General features: G+C 48.1%; 1 protein-coding gene across 2 annotated transcripts; it reads left to right on the top strand.

Moving 5' to 3' along the window:
* The first annotated feature begins 2,526 nt into the window (after nt 1–2,526).
* Nucleotides 2,527–20,771, top strand: LOC122372903. 2 transcript variants are annotated; one of them, XM_043350579.1, is made up of 9 exons: nt 2,528–3,197; nt 12,127–12,383; nt 12,562–12,676; nt 13,803–13,932; nt 17,088–17,260; nt 19,093–19,143; nt 19,563–19,586; nt 19,874–19,983; nt 20,400–20,771. In XM_043350579.1, the coding sequence occupies exons 1-8, from the start codon at nt 3,131–3,133 to the stop codon at nt 19,960–19,962; spliced, it is 906 nt and encodes a 301-aa protein (XP_043206514.1). In that variant the 5' UTR covers nt 2,528–3,130; the 3' UTR covers nt 19,963–19,983; nt 20,400–20,771. The 2 variants fall into 2 exon arrangements, with proteins under 2 accessions (XP_043206515.1, XP_043206514.1); XM_043350580.1 differs by lacking the exon at nt 19,093–19,143 and having other exon boundaries at nt 2,527–3,197.
* Nucleotides 20,772–23,466: the final 2,695 nt, after the last annotated feature.

The raw sequence follows: 23,466 nt of genomic DNA, 5'->3' as shown, positions 1-23,466 counted from the left end.
CGTGATGGTTTTTTAGCATGATAGATAAATGGCGACCTGTCGCTTATTGAGAGACGAAACGCTTTCATATCACAGACCCAAATGTGCCTCGTATTCAGTTTGCTTATCTTAAGTAGATTCATGAGTGAAAAATCTCAGGTAAGTTCCTAGGTCAAGTCGGACATTGTTTCTCATGGCATTGGACGCGCGAGCTCTCTAGTTTACAACCGTGAGAAGGGTTGATTATATTTGCAATGCCAAGAGTGTGCGAATCCACTGCAATACGCCGCATTGAAACAGTAAAATCACGAAACAACGTAACAACATGAGAACAAAATGCATAAGAACTCATGTTCACGACCAGAGCGAGGACGAAAGGCTTGCAGCGGCACCCCCTCCCCAATATTATCCCGTGTCAAACCCTTTCCCCACCCACCCCTCCGGCTGAACCAGTGCGCCCCTCCTCCCGTCAGTCGATCCCTCCTCCCATTACGGTCAGGGCCCAAATCCAGGCTGGGTACCGCCCCTTGTCTGTCTGTCTGTCTGTGTGTCTGTGTGCACTGCACAGCACAGTGCAGAGCGGGGGACAATGACGTGCTGAATGGAACGATGGGCGCCGAGATTGACGCTCTGCAGAGCCGATAGTACTCGTATGTAGGATCGGACGTTCAGAGTGGAATGCTCTGCCGGAATGGGCCACCTGTCCCATGGGATGGATGGCATTTCACTGTTGGTGAGTGGCATCAGGCGCCAATCAGGCGCCAGTTGAAGTGCTGGGAGCTATACAGATGGAGGGGCGGGGACAGCTTACTGCAAACGTGCCTTGAATATGTATAAGCACTGTTAAATAGATGACGATTAGGGTGAATAAATACGAATTACCATTACGTATATCGATGTGTAACAGCAGTTGGTTGAAGGTAAAAGATGTTTGATAAACTTCTCGAAGCGCGACATATCAGTAAGGATTTTTTTAAGCACGAATTTCACATATTTTGTTGTCTCTAAAAAATGCCAACAACCATAAGCAATACCTTATTAGTGAAGTATATTAGCGCTATAGATAAGCATTCACCCTATAATTACCACTGTGAGCAATCACCAAGGTGGTAATTACCATGATTAAACACCATCCCACTTAGACAAACAAAAACTTTGTGAAATGAAAGGGGCAGCAGGAATGGCACGCCAAAAAAAGCATAACATGCACATGCAAATAAAAAATGAGGCATGCAAGCGAATTATAGAAACAAACGAATTAAACATAATGCATCGCAGTCACGCTTCTTGGACCAAAGCTTCACAATACATCCCGCCCCTTGCATGACACTTTGCACCCCCAAAAGAAATTATTACGGGTGGCGACACCTGTGTGTTGACCTGCGAGGTGCTTGTGGACACCTTAGAGGACAGCCGTGTCGTGACGAGCCCCAGCGCGTGACAAAAGAGGCGGTCACGCGCCGCGGTGCGTCGCTTTAAGCGCCGCGCCGCTGGTGGTCTGCGCCGTTTTTGTCTTCGGACCGGCCTTGCCCGGGCCGAGATCGGGTTCGGCCCGCCTCGGTGGTGTTTTTAGAGCGGACAGTTAGCGGTTTGGATACCGCATTCTCAGGCCAGCGCAGATAAGCTCAGCAAATGCTGTCGGCACTCGGCAGTACCTAAGGAGGGCAAGGTGAATTTAGATTGAAAATAGTGGGTATAATCACTTTCCAGGAGGAAATATCACTATTTTCGGCTGTTGCAATCGTTTACTGCACTGCAAATGCTTACGTTTTCGCTTTGAGCCCGCCGCAGCAAAAATGGCATGGACATGGGACGTTGAAGAAAAACGTACTGATCGGTCAGTCTCACTATCCGATATTCACCACAGAAGAATATATATCGCACGCGGATTTATGTTCAAAAACATTGAAAAAACATGTTAAAAAAAACATGTTTAAACAAACACAAAAAAAATATTGAAAGCTATTGAGCCAAATAGCGCAGAGGCGATAGAATTTAGTCGGTGCAGAATAGCAATGCTTAAAGTTGCATTGCGTCGCTGGATAACTTGAAAATACGCTCGTTTTTTCAGTTACCTTGCTTGAAACTGGAGCGTTCATCACATTCAAGGCTTCTCTTAAAAGATGACCACCTATCTGTGTCGCATCAGAGCACATGAAAAACCAAGGAAGTCTAATTATACCTCAGCTGGTCGCCTAGTGGACGGCGTGTGTCTTGTAAAACGGTGGCTGCGAGTTCGCAATCGGGAAGCTACAAGCCTTGGCCCCAGATGGATGTCTAGCAGAAAAAAAATCACAACCGCTAAATGCACAACATAAAGCCGGTAAACAGCGTTTGTCACTCATAATATTCGCCCGAGTTTTGAGATACAATAAAATACGGCAGCCTTCTTAGCCTACGGACGCCCCATAGTAAACTGTACCCTTTCCCTGGCCCCACATTCACCCCAAATTGTCGAGCTGTGGCCAGTTTCATTGGCCGGCCGCGGTCGGCGCTAGCGGCGCGGCCGGGCAGCCCAGCCGGGGGCGGCCGGCACGAGCTACCGACCAGTACCACGGGAACGTGCCGGCCGACGGGCCCACCGACCAACCGCCGTCGACCGTTCACCGTCGACAGTCGAGAGAGGTGTGCTGACAGGGCAGTGGCGCGCTGGACCTGAAACACATCGGCACGTGCCCAGAAAACAGCGCTGCAAACACATCAGCAGCTGTACCACAGCCAGTGATCACCAAGGCAGAAACGGAAACGGCAGAGGCGGTTTTTCTGACGGCGCAGGACGGCAGAAGAATAACAACGAACAAAACCAGCTCGACTTCTGGCAGAGGCAATATATCTCCCGGTGTAACAGTACCAACAGGAGCAACGGCAGAAGACTGTGAGTCAGCCTTCAGTGCAGATGCGACCCTGATACAATCGTAACGTGCCATCACGAACATCTCACCACGACCTCAGCCGTGAACGCATTACTGTTTCGTCGTTCGTGACGGTGACCGTGAAGGTGTCGTGAGGGATCCATGTCGCTTTCGTGACGAGTCCGTGACGAGTGCGTGACATTGTCGTGACAGGACCGTCCTGGTGTTCAGTGACGTCACGAGGCCGGAAGTAGTGACGCGGCTAGGAATGTGATGCGGTGATCGGTGTGTGGAGAGACATGGAGGTCGTCGTGAGATCGTGCATCTTGATCGCGATATTTGGCACGGTGATCGGAGCGGTAACAGGTGAGTAAATATTGGAGGATTTATAGTCCGATAATGATGATATCATAAAAAAGATGAATTAATTTAAATTATTGTTCAGGAGTATTATCCCTAGAATAAGTACACAGATCACTGAACTAGGGTGTGTCGACAGAGGGGTTTTTCTCACAGATTTGCGTTAGACAAAGATATAAATTGGCGCGAGCATGCCAAAACACTAGCCCTGCAGTTGGTTTTGCGTAAAAGTGCGATTTGACGGGGCTCGGGCAGGTCAAAGTTACAGCGAAAAAGTCGCAGTCGACGGTGCTGCCACCTACATTGCCAATAACGGGCACTATCATATCGTGATAATTGGGGTAGTTTCAAATGAGAAATTACTTCTATTTTTGTTCATACTGCTTAAGAAGAAATAAAACAATTCGGAAACATACATTTTTCCCAAATATCGCGTTCCATTTTTCCTGTTGAGTTGTTAGGAAAGTGGTAAATTTCAAGGTTGACGGCTAAAAACGAAACAGGAGGAACAGAGCAGGAATCACCAAGACGTGTGCCGCGTCGATGCTGTAGCCTGTAGATAAGGGGTGAGCAACAGAACCAGCATGCCTAACGATTTTAATAAGTGAAGGACTTTTTTTCTCTATTTGAAAGACCATTAGCTCAGGCAAGCCTTCTAATACCTATAGGTATCGACAGGGTTGCGGTAAAAGGTACAATCGATGGCACATTACAATTATTCTGAGTTGGGAAACAACACTCTTCAGATACCTACCATCAACAACCTCACTATCTCCTATATGGGAGCTATATCATCTGATTCCAGCGCCCTGAAAACAAACAGGTTATCACCAAAAATCTCTGTATTAGCGCCTACCGACATATGCTGAATGACGCTATCAATACCCCACATTTGTAAAAGGTGATTCGCCACACAGCCCGCCGGCGTCTGAGGGGTTGAATCAGTGAGCCAGATTGCCAGCGACTCATCACTGAACTACCGGGCGTAACAAAACGGACGATGCGACATGACTCAGAGATCATCACAGACGCGACGGTAAGCCGCCAACAGCTCCTCTGATGTATGCTTTAAGAATGTTGGCCAAAATTTAAGATCGATGTTATCTAGTGCTAATATTTGGGTTTTTGGTTTTTCTAATCCCCTCTATTTCGCGTATTGCTTGAAGAAAAAGCTAGAGGGTTTCTTTTCACCGATGTCAAGTGATTTTAGTTCAAAAGATTGGTGGTGCTGCTACTGGCAACATTATTGGCGCAATATAACCGCTCTTTAGTCACCGTGTCAATAATATTGACACAGTCAATGACCACCGACTCTCACTGAATGTGTTTTCCTGTTCCGAAGCTGAGCTGTGACTGACTGGCCATTGCGTGTCATCATTTCGGCCAGTAGCGGCGGAATACCTTCAATTAAGGGGGGCACTGCCGACTTTTGGTCCCATTCTTTCCATGCAACGCCCATAGGGCTAATGTTAAAATGCCAAAATCAAAGGGGGAACGGTGCCGCGGTGCCCTCCCCGTTCCGCCGCCTATGAGTTCGGCTTGACAAGGGAACTGCGAGGTGGCAGATAGCGATATCACGTATCTGAACGAGGGTTCCGCACGAGCTCAGATGGCCTTCGGTTACATTTGTCGTTGCGTCTGTGATGATCTCTGAGTCATGTCGCATCGTCCGTTTTGTTATGCCCGGTAGTTCAGCGGTTAGTCGCTGGCAATCTGGCTCACTGATTCAACCCCTCAGACAGGGGCCCGGGAACGATTTTCAAGTTGGGGGGCAAGCCTAAAATACCTGACATGATGCATATGAAACAGTGGCGTAGCTAGGGGTCTAAGGGGACACGTACCCCCCCCCCCCATCGGGTTCAAAGGGACCTTCGGGTTCGAGGGGCCCTGCGGCGCCATTTGACCGCTGAAGGTCAAACCGCTGACGCCCCATGGGGCTCGTTAGAGCACCTCATGGGCCCTAAATAGCCACACTAAGATCTCCATAAGGGCCCACGCCGGCTTCTGAGCGCCTCTTGCGCCTTTTCAGGGCACCTCGGTGGTCTCCAAAGGCCCGTTACTGGCCTCTGAGAGTCCTTACCGGCCTATGAGGGGCCAGTTCTAGGGGCATTTCCCGCAGGTGTGATGGTCCCACACTTATTTTTCTGAGGGCCCCATAACGGCAACTATGGGGCCCTCATTGGCGCCTATGAGGGCCCACACCGGTGTCTGAGGGTTTCACACCCCCAACTCTGAGTGCGTACACCAGTGCCTATTAAAATTAAGCCCTGTATCGGCGTTGAGGACCCAACCAACACCTGTGCATCTGAAGGCCACCCACTGGTGACTTTTGAGGGTCCCACATCGGTGAGTCTGAGGGCCCCACCGGCGTCTGACAGTACCATGCCGGTCTCTAAGGACCCCACAGAACTTCTTCTGGCGGCCTAAGGACCCCTTGCCGGTCACTGAGACCGCTTGCCGGCTTGTAGAGAGTTCGCGTCAGCAGCTCTAAAGCCCCCACACCCGTCTGTAACGGCTCCACACCAGCGTCTATGAGGGCCCACAGCAACGCCTGTAAGGACCCTCATCGGCGCCTCTGAGAGAATCACACTAGCACCTCTGAGCGCCCACACCGGCACCTGCATAACGGCCCCACACCGGTGCCTCTAAAGGCCCCTTACCGGCGGCTCTGAGCGCCCTATGCCGGTGATTCTGAGGGTGCTGCCGATAACCGAAGGCACCACATAAGCCCTTAGTGTCGCTGAGCTTTAATCCCATACCGGCCCTCTAATGTATCCCATGCATCCCATCCCATACCGAGGGCGCCACGTCAGTGCACTCATTGCCCCACACCCCTCCCTCACACCCGGAGCGGGTAAACTGTGTTATACCTATAGCAACTATTTTACCACCGTTGTACGTTATGCATTTCTCAAAGTTGACTGAAAATGGTCCAGTATAAAACTGGCCTGCCAAGCTTATGGCCAAGGTCAGGCCCAAATCAAAGCGGGATGACAATAGCAGATGTTGTCAAATCGATACTTTATCAGCAGAAACCATTCAGATGGCAAGGAAAATGCCGCGTGTTGATGTTTAGATGTATGTATAAAGGAAACAAGAAGGAAAGAAGTCCGGAAAAGGGAGGAAAGACCTTTTCTCGCTGCCTCAATGTTGAGGGGGCGCCGCCCCCTCGGCTCCCAAGTTGGGGGGGGGGGACAAGCGCCCCCGCTGCCCCCCCCCCCCTGTTCCCGGGTCTATGCGGCCTCAGACACCGGCGGGCTGTGTGGCGAATCACCTTTTACAAATGTGGGGTATTGATAGCGTCATTCAGCATATGTCGGTAGGCGCTAATACAGAGATTTTTGGTGATAACCTGTTTGTTTTCAGGGCTCTGGAATCAGATGATATAGCTCCCATATAGGAGACAGTGAGGTTGTTGATGGTAGGCATCTGAAGAATGTTGTTACCCAACTCAGAATAATTGTAATGTGCCATCGATTGTACCTTTTACCGCAACCCTGTCGATACCTATAGGTATTAGAAGGCTTGCCTGAGTTACTAATAGTCTTACATTTAGAGAAAAATATCTATCACTAATCAAAATCGTTAGGTATGCTGGTTCTGTTGCTCACCCCTTATCTACAGCATCGGCGCGGCACACGTCTTGGTGATTCCTGCTCTGTTCCTCCTGTTTCGTTTTTTAGCCGTCAACCTTGAAATTTACCACTTTCCTAACAACTCAACAGGAAAAATGGAACGCGATATTTGGGAAAAATGTATGTTTCCGAATTGTTTTATTTCTTCTTAAGCAGTATGAACAAAAATAGAAGTCATTTCTCATTTGAAACTACCCCAATTATCACGATATGATAGTTCCCATTATTGGCAATGTAGGTGGCAGCACCGTCGACTGCGACTTTTTCGCTGTAACTTTGACCTGCCCGAGCCCCGTCAAATCGCATTTTTACGCAAAACCAACTGCAGGGCTAGTGTTTTGGCATGCTCGCGCCAATTCATATCTTTGTCTAACGCGAATCTGCGACTATCGACACACCCTACTGAACACATTAATTTAAAAAAAAAAAAATTATTATACCGTAGGAGCAGCGTCGGTTTTAAATGTTTCACCAGACATTAGACAATCTATGACGAATGATTGACAGTTAGTTTGGCACCCCATTTATCCTTTCACACAAACCATGTCAGCTTTCTACTCCCGTTCGATTTCACCCATGCAGAAAGCCTCGCATTCGATCGCGTCTCGCTCGCGTGGCGTCCTTTTGAGTCGGCCGCCGATGTGCCGTGGCGGCGCGCGCGGCCGAGCGGAAGCGGGGTGGGGCCGGACGTCCGCCCTTCCTCTGTGATCTGCGCTGGCGGGGTGGGGCGCCGGCGGCACGCGGGACACGCCCCGGGGCGCAGCTGGCTGGCACTGCCCGCCGCCCGCCGCCCGGCCCATCCAGGTGCGTCCGAGCGCCCATCCGCCGGCCGCCGGCCGTCCGCGCGGGCCCCGATATGAGTTATTGCTCGTGGAGGAGCGTGGTGGGCAGTGGGCGGTGGCGGAGGAACGGTGGCGAATGAGGGAAGCGGCAGCGTAATGGCCGGAAGGACGCACGCGAGGGTTCAATGGTTGATGGCTGAATTTGACTCTGTTGTGAATGAAAGCGATGTGGTTGTAACTTTCAGATGTCGTTTATTTTCCTTGGCGATAGTGATAATTGCACACAGTAAAAAATATGTAGACAGCGCCGATATAGTTAATGGTGCAATACGTCGTGTATACCGAACTTTTACATCGTTGACAGAATGTGGAGAAGAGACAAATTAGGATAAAATGGAATCAATGCAAATGTGAACACTATTTTTTCGCCGTCTATAAATGCAAGATTAGCAGCCAAAGACCGATGTTGAAAGAGCGGACCTGCTGTATGAAGAGATGGAGAGCGTTTAGATCCACGTAAAAGTAGCGAGATAAAATCTAACCAACAACGAAATGCCTGTCATTAGGTCAATTTGCTTACATCACCCTCTTCAGAGCTCCTAATCGACAGGTTTCGCCATGGGAAGGTGCGAACTGCGAACTATGAGACGATTAGCTGAATCTCGTAACAGCCCCATACTCTCAGATTAAAAGGCAGGTATAATTATGATAAGAACTTGATTTAGAAGAACCAAATTGAACTTACGAAACAACATTGCTTTAACGATCGCTTTGTTACCCACTATTTTTGTCAAGAGTTCTTCTAATTTCCCTTGCATGCAATATCCAATAACGCTATGAATCTGACACCAAGAACAAGCACACAGCTTTCTATCTAACTAAGCGGTAACCGTATACCCAAGAATTCAGTGTCCCCAAACCAGCAAACAAACCCAGCCCCTACCCCCTCACGACATTTAGCACCCGCTACCCGGGAGTGCACACCCCGTGACGGGCGGTTTTTACCCCTCCCATGTGACGCCTCCGTAGATACTGTAACGGGAGCCGACGCCAGGTCTGGTTCCGGCAGACTCGGAGGGGCAGGTTTTCGTAGAGTTGGGGTTACGGCACGCAAAGTGGCTTCAACACAGTATGACATCGGGACACGCTTTGTGTGCCATTTGATAAATCAAGCCATCAATCATACGGTACGATACATCCTTTGCATTAGCATTAGTTGAGTTGTCCATGCAACTGTTATACTGGCTGGATAGCAATGTCACCACATCATCCACCTTGTGTAAGAGACTATAGCAGCTAAAGGCCGCCCCACACTGGAACTCGCATGCGGGTTGCGAGTTTGCGGGTTTTGAGTTTGCGGGCATAATACTAATTGATAGAGTGATTAGACCGTTTCCTTATGGTAACTTCATGAATGCAGTGAAGCCGGTACACCTTCAGAAACTTACATATAGTCGCAATACCAGCGCAACGAACCAAAATTCGACTGCAACGAAAAACCCGCAAACCTCGCAGAACTCGCAGACCTCGCAGCGAGGAAAATCAAAAGTTGACTCAAAATCAGCTTTTGGAATGCGATGGAAGGTCGCTCGCAAGCTAAAAACATGCAGACTCGCTTGTTAGATGATAGTGTGGGTCGCTCAGCTTAGATTGTATTATTTGACTTTGAAGAAACCCGAAAACCCAAAAACCCGCAACCCGCATGCGAGGTCCAGTGTGGGGCGGTCTTAAGACACAGGTCATGAGTGAAGTTGACGATGTACTTCTATCAAAAATATTTCATGATACTGCGAAGGGTGCAATTTTCGTTTACATAACTTCGCCCAAGAATCCCGCATACACCATAATGTGTAACACCACGAATCATCATTACGTTAGATAATAACCATCATTAGCATTATAGCGTGACTGTTTTTGCATTAACTAGCTCTAGCATTTTTTAAGAGTCAAGTTTTTATCATTTGGCATTCAGTCGACTCCGCCCAAGTGGGCGGCTTCTTTCATCCGGGCCGGCCAAACTCGATGCTTCTTCTGCGCTACAGCACTGCACGTTTACCAACTGCTTCTATCTACATATCATACCCAGCGGCATTTCGCATTAGTTAGGAACGATGGCATCGTAAGTAGGCTACACGATGTTCTATGTTAAGGGTGTTTAGTGTTTACATTTAAGGCAAATGGAGCCCGCTGTTTGTGCCATTCAGACATGTCTCTCTTGCTGTCGCAAAGATTACGCCGTTAGCGTTTTGTCACGCGACCAAGCAGAAAATCTGGGCGTAAGCTGGGGCGTGAGGAAAGTCACACTAATAAAAACCGGTGGACCGGATAATCATCTGTCGACCGAAATCAACAACAATACGTCACGATGTGGGCTGATCTCTTCGGGAGAAAAGACCAGTGTTTATATTTTGTCAGGAGTGACGGGAGCTTAGACGCCCGCAATGCCACATTTGATGTTCATCTGTCACCTCTACTCCTTCCAGCCCGTCTCCTTTGACGACCCCAGCTCTCTTTGCCGGCGACCCCTGCCCTCTCCGCTGGCGACCCCAGCCCGTCCCTACTGGCGACCCGGGCCTCCGACCCCGCCGCCCCCTCAGTCCTCATCACAGCTACCGCCGCGGAGCAGCGCGTACCATACCGCCTTCCGAGTTATGAGATAATCGCCTCTGAACGTCCCCTAGGGGTGCGTCTCCTCTGCATAATTCCACCCTCTGATTATCCTCCGCACACCGCGCGCAGGGCGCCGAGCTGAGGGCTGAGGGTGGCGCGCCGGCCGCGCCGCATGTGCCACAATTGCCGCAGACGCGCCACAAACGGCGCCGAGCGCCATTGTCGTCACCGCAGACGGCGGCCATCGCTCTGGAGTGTCTAATTAGCCAGATTAGGTGGAGGATGCATGGCCCCGGCGAGCAGTGGGGTACACGGGGAGGGGTAGATCTGAAACAGCGCCGCGTGGAGTGTTTAGCCAAAGTGCCGACCGCCGCGCCGGCTGAGGGTGGGCGGTGGACTTGGTGAGTCATTGTGACCGCCCCTGCTGGTATCGGTAATAGAAGTAGCCCACTGACCAGAGCTGATCGCAGGGTTAGCTTTGGTAGGGATTGACATAAAATAGTTAAATGGGGGTCTGTACCCGTGGCCAGCCCCGGGGCTATCTACATAGTTGGTATCGAGTCCAGGGTCTAAGACAGTCTCAAGGCATGGTCAGCTATAAAATAAATAACAAGGGAGATGAATGAGCAAAAAGTGGTAACTTCAATTGATGAGACTCATTGAATAAGATACGAGATAAGCCAGTGGCAAACGAGCGAGGTTTTAACTGATTATCTATGAGGCGGTGAATTATGCTCTCATTCTTCGCAATGATTTTCTTCGCAATGACTTCGCAATGATTTTCAGCATACTTGATACATGCGCCGTCCAGGTCATCAGCCCTGAAATCACCCCTAAATCGTTCCAATATCTGCTGAAAACTGACAACATGCCCTCAAACTGAGGCTAATTAACAGCCGCATTGCTCTTCGGGAATGGCACAGTGATTTCCCGAAAGCAATCTGGATAATAAAACTACCTTCCTCGATCGCGCAGAGATTGACTTAAATAGAAAACTCGATGGCTGAATGGGATATCAGCAAGCCGAATTTCCAGTAACCATCCGCTAACGAGGTCGTTTCGGACCATATACTTCGAGATAACACACAGTGTGCCGATATATTTGACGCGAGCTGTCAGCACTGAGCAGATAGGGTTCAGTCGGTGCAGAAGCTCCGCGGCGATAACGATAAAAGAGGCCCGAGCAACTTTTGCATTTTAAGTCTTAAGTAAGGAGTAAGTCTAAATCATGATCAACTGGAGAGCAAAGGGGCCTTCTTTACGAAGGATTTAGAATGCGTGACCTTTCAAGTACTAAAACACTTACGATGCCGGTCAAATACGAGCATAGTTAAATTGGAAGTTGGGACACACAAAGGGACAGTGGCATTATTTTTCCAATGTTCCTTGTTGTTATTCTTATTGGCTTTGGAACGTTATCACAGGGAATGGTGTGACAGACAAAGACGATTATGTAATTTCAACCATGAAGCCATTACCGGTGGTGTTGGCCAAAAACAAAGGCCTTCATTTCCCCTCTCCGCGAGTGTGATGGGGATAATGATTTCAGTCGTCAAACCGTGCGGTAAACAAAGTCATCAGACACCACCTACCTGTCACCACAACCCTCCCCAAAGCTACACCGGGCAGTCGAAAGGCATATGAACTGTCCGGTCCCTCAGGTAGTTGAAACGCATACGAAATTTATGTCACGCTTCTTACACAGTAAACAATGCGTCTTTTCTTATATTTGATTGATGTAAATAAAAAGCTAGTATAAGGTAGTCAGCAAATATTTATGAACAGAGATATTCCTATCTTATAAGGAAATGGCATCCATTCAATTTTATCGACGAGCTTTATTTTGAGAAAGTCTATCACAGTATCACCTGCATTATTTTAACCTAAACGAATTTCATCCGCCGGCAGGCTACTCGGACGTGCACATCTCGCGGGTGCGGATGCCGGCCGTGGTGTTGAACGGCTCCCTGCCCAGCGTGGTACTGGACTGTGACTACGAGCTGGAGACGGCCGACCGGACCGCCGCCGGCCTGGTGGTCAAGTGGTACCGTGACCGCAGCCCGGCGCCCGTCTACCAGTGGATCCCCGGTCACCGGCCGCAGGCGTTCGGCGCGCTCAGAGGGCACGTCAACCTGGGCCATGTCGTTAGCGACGACCCGCTCAAGGTGAGAGGAATGGGGCATAAGGTACGAAATGGGTACGAAAATTACTTACCTACCATGCTTGTGTGGTAAGTATCAGCATCGAGCGGAAGTTGAAAACCTCAAATGTAATGACAGTATCACTGAACAGAAGGTGCGAGCTGTCCAACCACATTTTCCCATTTTTTATGTGTGCCACCAGGTGCATCGCGCCGTGCAGATAGTGCGTCCGACGACCCAAATGTCCGGTGACTACACCTGTCGGGTCACCACCTGGAGGGGGGTCGACTCGGCCACCAAGAAAATGGTCATCTACGGTCAGTATATACCTGCAGGGCTACCCCCGTTCGAGCAGAGAACTGTGTGGTGTGATTGGCATTGTGCATGGAGACGGGACGAGCGAGAGAGACTGGGGCTGAATAGTTACAGCATTGTTTCTCACAGGTGACTTAGATGCCGCAAATAAATTGTCGGAGTCCTTTGCAGCCTGCAGCTAAGTATTAATTAGTAAATATTCTACACGGTTGACGATAAAGCAGCGTGAGTGGCCAGTATCGATCCTTGAGAGAATGGTGTGCATATTGTCGTGAGCTAGTCACGGGTAACACAAACGTGCTTTAATTTTCAGTCATCTACTATCGCATCTCCACCATGCATATTTTATGTCGTCAGCCTTTGATGTACAAGGCTGTAGTAAATGTAAAAATGAAACTTCATGAAACATTTTTCATCATTAGGTAACTCAAGATATCAAAATGAGATTTATGTCCGAATATTCACATGATACTTCCACCGTTTGATTAGTCATAAAATGAACATAAACTCGGAACATTTTTCCTCTTGAACTTACCGACTTGGGATAGCAAGTCCAAGCACGTATAACATATAAACCAATTTCACATCAAATCATGATATTTGTTTCTCATCCATTTTACGCAGCGATATGACAAATGGATATAAGCACGCTCATGCTTTGATGTTGAAGTCTGTGAAATATCACACAAAATCTCGACGGGAAGGCGAGAAATTCCGGGGACCGGGTATCTAACTTTTCAAATGTATGGGACGCTGTGATATACCTTACGCTGAGCTTCACTTTGAGAAGTTTCAAACTTCCCGTAAGATTTAAAAAAAGCTGAGTGTGAAATCGAATGCCACAAACATGAATGTTTTATGCCTAGCTATTTAACCATGACCACCTCCAATCAACGTCTTCCTTTTTGTTGCATCCAAGCCATGGGAATCATGCCAATCATCACGCATCGCACACCTTGTCTGCACCTTAGCTCATCAGCATACAACATATGTTAACTAGGCAGACAACTTACAAAATACTCGCCAATCAACAAACACCTCGGCAACTTTCGCGCGAAATGACGACCCAGCGTACCTAACCCGGTGACCCGTGTGACCTCACATGACCTCTCGCCCCTCACCCACCAGCGCCGGCCCAGTGGATGAACCTCACCAGCACCAAGCCGGCGCGACACCAGGTGAACATCACGTGCCTGGTGAACGGAGTCTACCCCGAACCCGTGGTCGACATCTTCGTAGGAAGCTCACAAAGCAACAGGTAAGCCCGGCTTAAGCGCCGCCCCTGCGAGCCAATTAATGGTTGGTAATTAGAAAACGGGCGTGCGTGGTGAACGGCTTATTGCAAGCCCTGCTGAGAGGTTAAAAAAGGCTTACACCCCTCGGCGCGTGTGGAGCTATGTCTAACAGCGGCGATGACGTTGTATGACCTTATTCGCTGAGTGTATATTGATGATAAGACTTGTGAAATCGGTCAGAGACTAATCACTGGCACGTTTTGCTGATAGCAAGGCTGTGAAGCATACCGAATGACGAAGAGTTACGATTTTATCGTGCCTCCTTCTTAGGACAAGGAAGCTTCAAATTGATCGGTCGTTTCATCTTGTTCGAAAAAAGGTTCTCCAAGATGTGCGTAGCTACCTAGCTAATCAGAGCTGCTTTGGTCTTCTTGTTGCTAGCTGCATTGGATAATATCGGGCGTCAATGTCAGCCCAGCCAGTTCTGACACTTGGCAAATTCAGGCTCTCCTTTATATATCGGTGTCACCGACAAGAACCACAAGAGTGCTCAGTTCGCGGTTGAGCCTGTCTCGTCAGCTCGCCGTCAGCACCTCGAGCATTCAGCGCGCGCCTCATCAGCGTTCATCAGCGCCACTCGGCCTTTCATCGGGCGCTCTCCGGCGGGGGTCCGGCAGCCCAGGGTGCCGCTCGCGTAATTACCCGATGTTCGCCTTGATACTAGGCGCCGAAAAAGGGGAGCCGTGTCAGCTCTCCGGCCGCGCTTGTCGCCTCGATTTGATACCGATCGGCCCGTCTGACACGTCCTCGGGCGCACGTGCGGTGGTGAGGAAGCTCACGAATCTCCGGGCAGCGGGAGTCTCGGTGAAGAGGTCGGCGATGGGATTAATTTCGCCTCTCCGGAGATGGGATGTGTCCGAAGGCGACAGAGATCTAATATTAGCGGGGGCCGGTCGCAGGCGGAGCGGAAGGCTTCTGACAGCTTAGGAACCGTTTTTCCGCGGAGAAGATATTACTCCGGACAAGTTTTAAGAATTCAAAGGCGTCCTTGAGGGTCAAGTGCCGGTTTATGATCGCGTAAGTGATGTTTTAGATCCTGCAGGAAACTTGAATAATGCATGTTTATCCAAATCAGTGTCAGCTTGCGCTTCACACCGCCGACGCTGATTACATTAAACGCGAATGCAATGGAACTCAACTGTAAGCGGATGCTAGAGCAATATAAGACAATTACAAGTTGGTAATGCCCGGCCATCGCCGTAATCCCCCGCGAGGTCCGGGAGCGACGGAAACTGAGCCGAGCCGCTGAGATCACAACGCGCCAAAGCAATCCAACATTGTCCAAATACAAAATCGCTCTCTTGTAACATGCAAAGCAGTATAGCGCTGGGGATTAGCGTCAGCACAGAAGCCCTAAGCTCTTTGACGCCTGTGTGTGCCAAATAAGACAGGTGGTGTCACACACCCTTGGGCAAACCGGGACGCCTCTGGAAGCAGCTCTTCAGGATGGGACATCAGCGCTTTTTAATGACCCGTCTGATCGCTGGCCAGGTGATTTGAGGCTTCGGGTGGCCGATTCCGAATAATTTCACGCCGCACGAAAGCGCCGCAGCTCGTGCCTCCCACTTACTGTGGAGTAACGCCAGTGACCTGCTCCTGACGCAAGGACGAAGCCGCCGTGTTTGGCCGTGTGGTGACCTATGCGGTCTTGGTAAGGTCAGAGATGTGACAGGGCGTCCACTCGGCTTTGAACGTCGTTTGACGCGTGGGCTGCTGACGCAACGAGAAACGCTCATGGTTGGGGCACAGCTTGAGAATTTTACGCCAATGCTGTGACATGGACAAATTGAGCAATGCTCGTCGTCTAGATTTGAGTGGTTATGCTCCTTTGGCTGTTTGAATTGATGTGCGCATTCCGGAAATGCGTTAGGTTAATTGAAACACTTTCATCATGAGGGCGCGATCTACAGAGACGCTTAGTCATGTCCCGAGGAAACACGCAGAGAAAGTGGAAGAAGCTAGAGCATCAGTCGTTAATATCACTGCGTGACCACGGTGATGAGCCGCTGGCCGACGGCGGCCTTATCGAGATGATTGCTGTGTTTTGTGGAACGCGCTGGCACAAGCCGCCCATTTCTCCAGATTTATCACGGAATGGCAAACGGAGAAACAGGTGGGCGACGATAGGCAGAGGAAGGATAGTGGTGCGAGAGAAAGCATAGCCGCAGGAAAAAATGAAAGGTAGACTGCCACCTTTTTTCCACAAAACGGTTTTCACTAGAGCTGAGCCACCTATGTCCCAGACTGAAGTCGGTTTTCCGAAATTCGAACCCGTTTGCGAGAAATCGGAGACCAAAGTTCAGTTTGATGCCATTTTTTTAGTCCAAGAAAACCGACATCTCTACTGTTTATCGATAACTTTGAAACATGAATTTTCTTATCTTTTGGTAAATATATGTCAAAACTTTGATTGTTTCGAGATCAGAGAAGAATTTTGGAGTGTCAAAATAAAATATATTCAGTAGTTCATTTTTTCCAAAAAAGTGTGGGAAATGGGGTTTAACATGGGCCAGACCCATTCCAAATGAGCCATGATTTTTAAATGTTTTACGAACTTAAATGCAAAATAAATTAAACATGGCCAATTTCTTATGAAATCATATATTAGTAAATCATAAAATACCTTACTTTTCCAAATAAAATGTAATAATCTTATGACCTTGAAGTCTAGTGATGTGTAAACATTGTCGCTAGACATTAACCGATTGATAATTGTATGATAATCGACAATTTTTTTCGCGATTCACGTGATGATACTTTGTCAGGTGAATTCTAAAATTTTGTTTTGTCCAGGGAATAAATCATAGGCCGATCTGAGAAAACTTTTTGAAGGTGGCAGTCTTCCTTTAAGGAACAAAAAAAGAGTGAAAATAAAACAGACGTTTTGCATCACAGAAGCATCAGGTCATACCGGCTTCACTTTAAGTCTCTATCTTGTCTACAAACAGACTTTATCTCCAGCCACAAACGATGTCAATATCAATATGTTCTTCCTCGGTTACTTCACAGTTTGTCACGTCGAGATTCGTGTAGGCCAATTCACTGGTTCAACCACAAAAGACGTTCACACCTCTTCCCACACGCCCCACTGTTTGACCTCTCCCCATTCATTACTCAGGCGGCGGATGCGCGGTCTGCGCGTGGAGAAGTCGTGGAAGGACGGCGCGTACACGGTGCGCGTGCAGAAACTCGAGGAGGACCGGCACCTGCCCCCGGAGGCGGTCATCGAGTGCGTGCTCACGCTGCCCGACACAGACTACCGGCGCAGCAGGAGGATCATGTACTTCCACGGTGGGTGGACACAACACAGAGCACGGTTGACGGTATAGACGATGCGGGCCGTCATTTACCTGAGCTTAGAAGGAAAGATTAAGGGAAATCACATAAGCTTAAGGAAGTGTCCGATTAGTCATGGTCGGCTGCGACAAATATTAGGTTGTGTAAACAAGCCTAAACAGACTGTGTTTATCACTTCCTATTATTGCAAGCATGGGTTTCCTTTGATAAATTTGCTGTTTTACACTAAACAAAGGTTTGACATGTGACCCTTATCTAATAAACAGCAATATGCACATTATCAAGTAGTTATTACTTATTTACACGTGCATAAGAACGCTACGTGTAACTAGCACTGCGATGCCAATTACAACATCACGCCACACCACGATTATCACAAAAGTTTGCGCCCATTCGACTAATTGCCTACAGAGCCTGAATACCACCGCAAAAGGCGATGCGCAATGCGCATAGCACCACAAACCCACACCGGGCAACGTAGTGACACCGCTACACCGTTCGGCTGACGTGCACAATTAAATCCCGCTGTGAGAGGGCAGAGTCCGCGATCCGCCCTGAATCACGCCGACCAAGGTCACTGGCTCGGCCGCACGCGGACCACTGAGGTCAAATGTCCTGTCGCACGTCCGATGTGCGCTCTGAGGGCGGGGCGCGCTGATCGTCACGAGATACGGGACAGATCAACGCCATCAATGCGGGGACAACGAGACGGGTCACGAGAGACCGTCAGCGCAGAGATGTGCGTGGTTCGGGAAGAGAGGTGACGAGGGATATTCTGAATTTGTTTATCAGCTGATGAAATAGATCAAATCACAGGACAGTATGGTGTAAGGGACATTCAATCACGTATTCGCGCATTATTTCGTTCCTTTTTTCCGAGGCGGTTGGCCGATATCAGGGTTGCTCGCAATCCTTCACCTTCAACACGGCTTCCACCTCCCAAACCCGAGCTATAAGATTCGACGGTGACTGCCACCTTTCCTCTCCCAGCTCCGGGTACAGCTCCTTTCCCAGCCGTAGCCCCCTCCCCTCCCCTCCCAGTCCGAGCTCCGGGTCCCCTCGCCGGGTGACGGGCGGCAGTCATGTCAGTCCGCTGCAGCACTCTCCCTGTCCCAGGGAGCCACGATTTCGGGCACTGACCGGGGTTCCCACACCGGTGCAGCGGGTTCCGAGGGGCGCTGGTGGTCCCAATTGCGGTCACTAACCAACACGATGGAATGTAGAGACAGGTGCACCGGGTACTGACCTCAGGGGAGAGGGCATTGCAATTTCGCTAGCCTCAGAATATGAGCACCGGGGCCCACAACAGAAGGGCACCGTGGCGCCGTGTTCATAGTGGCCTTAACATTAGTAAAATTAGCTGGAATCTTAGTTTTCAGCTGCCGTTTCTGGGTCTTGTTGCCAGATACTTAGGTTATCTTTTTATTAGCCTAATATTCGTAGGAGAATTTCTTTGAGTATGACCTGTTTCAACAAGAATATAACATCACCATTCACTGGCGAGAAAACGCAGAGAAAGCACGCACACTTGCATGAGATCGATCACTTTTTGCTAGCACTTCATGTCACGGTCATTCCAGTCCAATACCCCTCTCCCAGTGTCTCATCACTGCATCTCACACTGAGTGTCTCATCACCCATCTTAATTACTCTGCACCAATCACAGCGGAATGCTCTTAGCCACCGCGACAGGCTTTCTTGTGCACCGGTCTAATGAACTGGAGCGGTCGCGGCTAGCCGCGCGCGCCGGCGGCCGCACCATCACAGCCTGGCACGTGCACAAAAAGCTCACCGGTCGCGTTGGTGTTGTTTCTCTGTGCACACAGGCACTGCACCACAGTCGCTGGCCTCAGTTCGCGGAGCACCATCGGCACCAGGCAAGTGGGGCGTGGTCAGCGTCGCGCAAAGACGCACCTCTCCGCACGTGCGCACACTCTGCACGTGCATGTCTGTTTCTCGACGCGTGCACGTGCATCAGTGGCGCGGAACCTCGACCTTCAGTGTTGATGGGTAGATAAGCTATGATAGGACAGGACCAATTAATTTCGGTCCTGTTTAAAAGATACGGACTGGTTGTGCACGTGCAGAGAGCCTCGCCGCTGCCACGATGCATTTTATCATTCTTAATGTGTCAATTGTTGAAGGGCGCTGCTTAGGTACGTTAAAAACCACCTCAGTAATGTTCAAAAACGTTTCCTCCAGATCATCTTACGAGGTTTGATTCCCCAAAGACGGAAACAAATGATGACAATTATAAATGACGGGCAATATTTAATCATTTTTTCTTTCTTTTCAGAACCAGGCAGATACAGTCTAAGTGGTAAGTTGTATGTGCTTGAGACACAGGATAGTCAAGTACTTACTGATTGTCATAGATATGGCCTTTGTTACTTTGATTTATACATCGCATATATTTTTTAATAAAAACATGATTTTCTTAAGAACCATTTGCTAAAGTGCATCAACCACTGAGTCCTGATCCACTGATGCCACTGAATCCACAATTCTAAAATTCAGAAATGATTTACTTGTTGGTTCATTCACGCAAGCAAAGCCATAGTTGCATTGCATCTCTCCCATGTTGACGGCTTGCTGCGCACCCTGCAGGTTCATCCAGTGCAGTATCTCCCCTCGGGTTCCTGACGGGCCTCTGTTTGCTCTGGAGTCTCGGAATCAGTCTACGACTTCCCACCTAGACGCACCCACCAGCCTTTAAGGTTAGTTTTGTGCCTGGACACTGAAAAGCTTTGATGTTTGCCAGAACAGAATGGTTTCTTAGCTGTCACCTTACTTTAGTCGTTTCAATGGCAAGCAAAAATATCCCTATTTTCAAAAACTATGAAGTTATGTGCATATGTAGTGTGTGCCAAATCATATATACATTTTTAGAAATTAGTGGTTCCGAACGTCTTTTATGCGCAATAACAACCAGCCTTCAATAAGCCTAGCTTCAATAAAAGCGCTTTATAGTACTTTCCTTAAATGAATTTGTTGATTTTTTCCCAAACCAATGCCATAGTAAGCCTTCAAAGAGTGAAAAAACACGCCAAAGCACTGGATTCATTGTCACGATGAAGATGTTTACCCGCATTTACCAGCTGGCGCTAAAACTGACAACTTCGGTCTGTTCCAGGGCGTGGGTCACGTGTCATACGGGAAGTTTGTGAAGAGGCCACCGCGGCTCTAGTCAACGCTGAATGTGACTGTCGTTAGAACAAGAGGGTAGTTACAGGAAACGGTGGTCTTCCAGGACATGTGTGTTATCGTGTATTGAAAGATATAATTCATTTTCGTCTTCACCTGAACGTCAAGCACAATGTTAATTAGATTTGTTCAATATAGCATTTTGTATTGACATTTGCACCATTGATTCTGCTACTCTATGGCTAAGTTAAACAATCATTTAGCTAGCTCTATACAAGGAACGAAATATGTATTTTGTCAACCGTTCTTATGCTAATGTGAAAATATTTAATGATAGTAATACATGCATTATATAGGAACATTTGTATATAAAGTTATCTAGCTTACTTATTCTGGGAAACACCTGAATAACCACCTGCATCGTCTAAGTGAAGCCACCGAACGCGCACATCTAATACTCGCGACTACCCTAAAGCGACTACCCTTTAGGTAGTCGACCAAGACGGTGGAATATCAGGCGATGGGCTAATGTGATAAGGAAATAGGGAAGTGCAAATGTGCATCAGAGACGATGTAATTACAAGAGCTAAGTACTTACCTGGTATGTCTGCACAAAGCACATGTGTACATTTGAACGTGTTTGCTCAGGTGTTAGTGATATGTCCGATAGGGACGTATTCTGAACAAAAATGGTCGAAAACAATGCATGCTGAATCTTGATTCATCATGTAACGACGTATATTTATGCGATACAGTGCAATGGTGTAGTTACCAAGTGGAGCATCAAATCGTAGTCAGCCAGGTTCCCTTATTCCTAGAATAGAACAATCTTGGCACCACTGGCTGCGTAGTATAAATATTCACCCCTTAAAGGAAGGGTGCCACCTTTTGGACACAACGCAGTTTTTACAAGATTAGCCTCACATGAACCTAAAAACCGGCTTCACTTACCTATGCTCGAGACGGTCAGCATTGAATCCGCACGTGAAGTTATCATTTGCGAGTTTTGCTGCCAGCATTCGGGCAGGCAAAAATCTTCAGCACTATTTCCTCGTCGTGTTAAGGGTATTTTATAAAACATGAAATCAGCAAAGGTATGTATAAAAGTTATACTTTTGAAGCATGTTTTATCATTTTGAAAGGGTATATTTTTTCTTTATGGTGTACACTTAAGTTTTAAAATTTCAATTGGGAAGTTTTTCTAGTCAGTTGCATGAAGGGTGAAGGGTTCCATAGATCTCTTAAGCATTGTAAAGGAAAAACCTTTACTCGACTTATTTGATGTTCTTATTTGATGATGAAATATGGCCAACAGTTACCTACTTGGTTACCTACAACTTACATAGTTCAAATCATGTTATCTTCTTCCTTTTTATTTGTTCATCTTTTTGTCTCAGTTGCGCCATCAATGCAAATGGCAGAATGATATGTTGCCATGACAACAGGATATGCCAGCCGTCCTAGCTGCCACATCAAACGACCTTGAGTTGTAGTGGTGATAAAAACAACGATCTTTTTTTTTTGGCCAATGTATTAAATGCAATGTTTCGGTTTTTTGTATATTGTGGACGCGCTAACCACGTCTAAAAATTCAAATAAGTAAAATAGATTCATAGAACAAAAATTTCGGAAGGTGGCACCCTTCCTTTAATCCTGGTGTACCTATAGGCATAGGTGCATGGACTAACAATGCCCAGAAAATGCGGTTGTCGTTGGATGCATCCAAACACATGTAACTTTTTTTAAGCATGCATTCCGACTATTGTTTTTACACTGCAGTATCGGTTATTGTCTGCTAAGTCGCTTAGGTAGGCACTTACCTACCGACAAAGCAAACATCGATATTACTACGCCCAAACCAAACAGCTGACAAAAACTATGCACAATGCACATCACGTGCACACTCACAATTCAAACACGAAAATCATTTCAAGCATTTGCAGCTGGTGAACCGAAACCAGAAACGCCTCACCTTTCACATACCTACCTACCTGCGATCAAACCTCTCACAATTCCCAAAATATGTAAAATGCGCCTTGGTAAAATGCAAGGCCGTAAAATGTGTAAAATTCTCGGCATTTTCCACAATCTTTATATTCTGCGTTCGGCCCACGTGCCGCTGGCCGGTGTGTGCCGCCTACCAAAAGATAACTTGGAGGACAGGCGTCCTCTGACATGATCGGCCCACCATTCACGGTCGCCCGGCTGCGAGCGCCGCGTGCCACGCGCGCCGCGGACCGTCGATCGGCGCATTTGCCGCATTATGCGCCGTTTGTCGCCTACAATGGGCACGTCTTGGCGATTGGCGGCGACCTACCGATCCGAGTGATCTGGGAGATACCATGGGTGGCCCCAGAGCTGAGTTTTGCGGCAGAGGAATACATAGGTGGACCACGCCGACCGGCCAGGACAAGGTCAGTTGATGATTATCTCGCCGAGTTCGGCACTAATATTTCGAAAACTTGGTGACACAAATGGCGCAGGTCGTCTCCAGGGTCACGTAGAGACTGGGGGCTCATGAGATGAGGCAGTCCTTTTTCACAGAGCTAACAAGTTTCAGAACCACGGGGAACTCTAGGCTAAAAGAGCTTCACAATGCGCCACATCCTCTCTTTGTGAAGTGACCGTGATGATCAAATGAGAAAACTTCACAAGATCCACAAATTCCTTCAGCAGACACCAGTAAAGTTTCAAAAACTTTTGGGCTTCTCAGTTTCAGTTCGTTGATTCTTTCTCTGTAAATGTCTGATGGCGTTGTCGAAAATAATTATCTAAGTAAAATTTTTAACAAGACTGATTATCCCGTTCTTTATGAAAAAGCACGTCAGTGCTCACGGCTACCGACAATGGGCTTCGACCTTGCAAATCTCAAATGTGCTAAGGAAACAAATAGTTTTTTTTTTCAGGAGACTTCCTTAAAGGGACCCTCCCACCTTCAAAAAAGTTAATGAATTGGCATGAAAGTGATGTCGCTCGGTTCAGAAAGAGCAAAAATGAATATCTACCAAATTTCATCGAAAAATATTCACCGGTTTTCAAGATATTAGACTTTTACT

The sequence above is a fragment of the Amphibalanus amphitrite genome, unplaced genomic scaffold (assembly GCF_019059575.1).
Source record: "Amphibalanus amphitrite isolate SeventyFive unplaced genomic scaffold, NRLGWU_Aamphi_draft 001417F_arrow, whole genome shotgun sequence".
Taxonomy (NCBI): domain Eukaryota; kingdom Metazoa; phylum Arthropoda; class Thecostraca; order Balanomorpha; family Balanidae; genus Amphibalanus; species Amphibalanus amphitrite.
This window is presented reverse-complemented; position numbering and strand designations above follow the sequence as displayed.

Coding starts and splice junctions, on each gene's coding strand:
- LOC122372903 (XM_043350579.1), top strand. CDS start 3,131: ATGGAGGTCGTCGTGAGATCGTGCATCTTGATCGCGATATTTGGCACG. Junction 12,384..12,561: donor TTAGCGACGACCCGCTCAAG/GTGAGAGGAATG, acceptor GTGTGCCACCAG/GTGCATCGCGCCGTGCAGAT. Junction 19,587..19,873: donor AGGCAGATACAGTCTAAGTG/GTAAGTTGTATG, acceptor CGCACCCTGCAG/GTTCATCCAGTGCAGTATCT.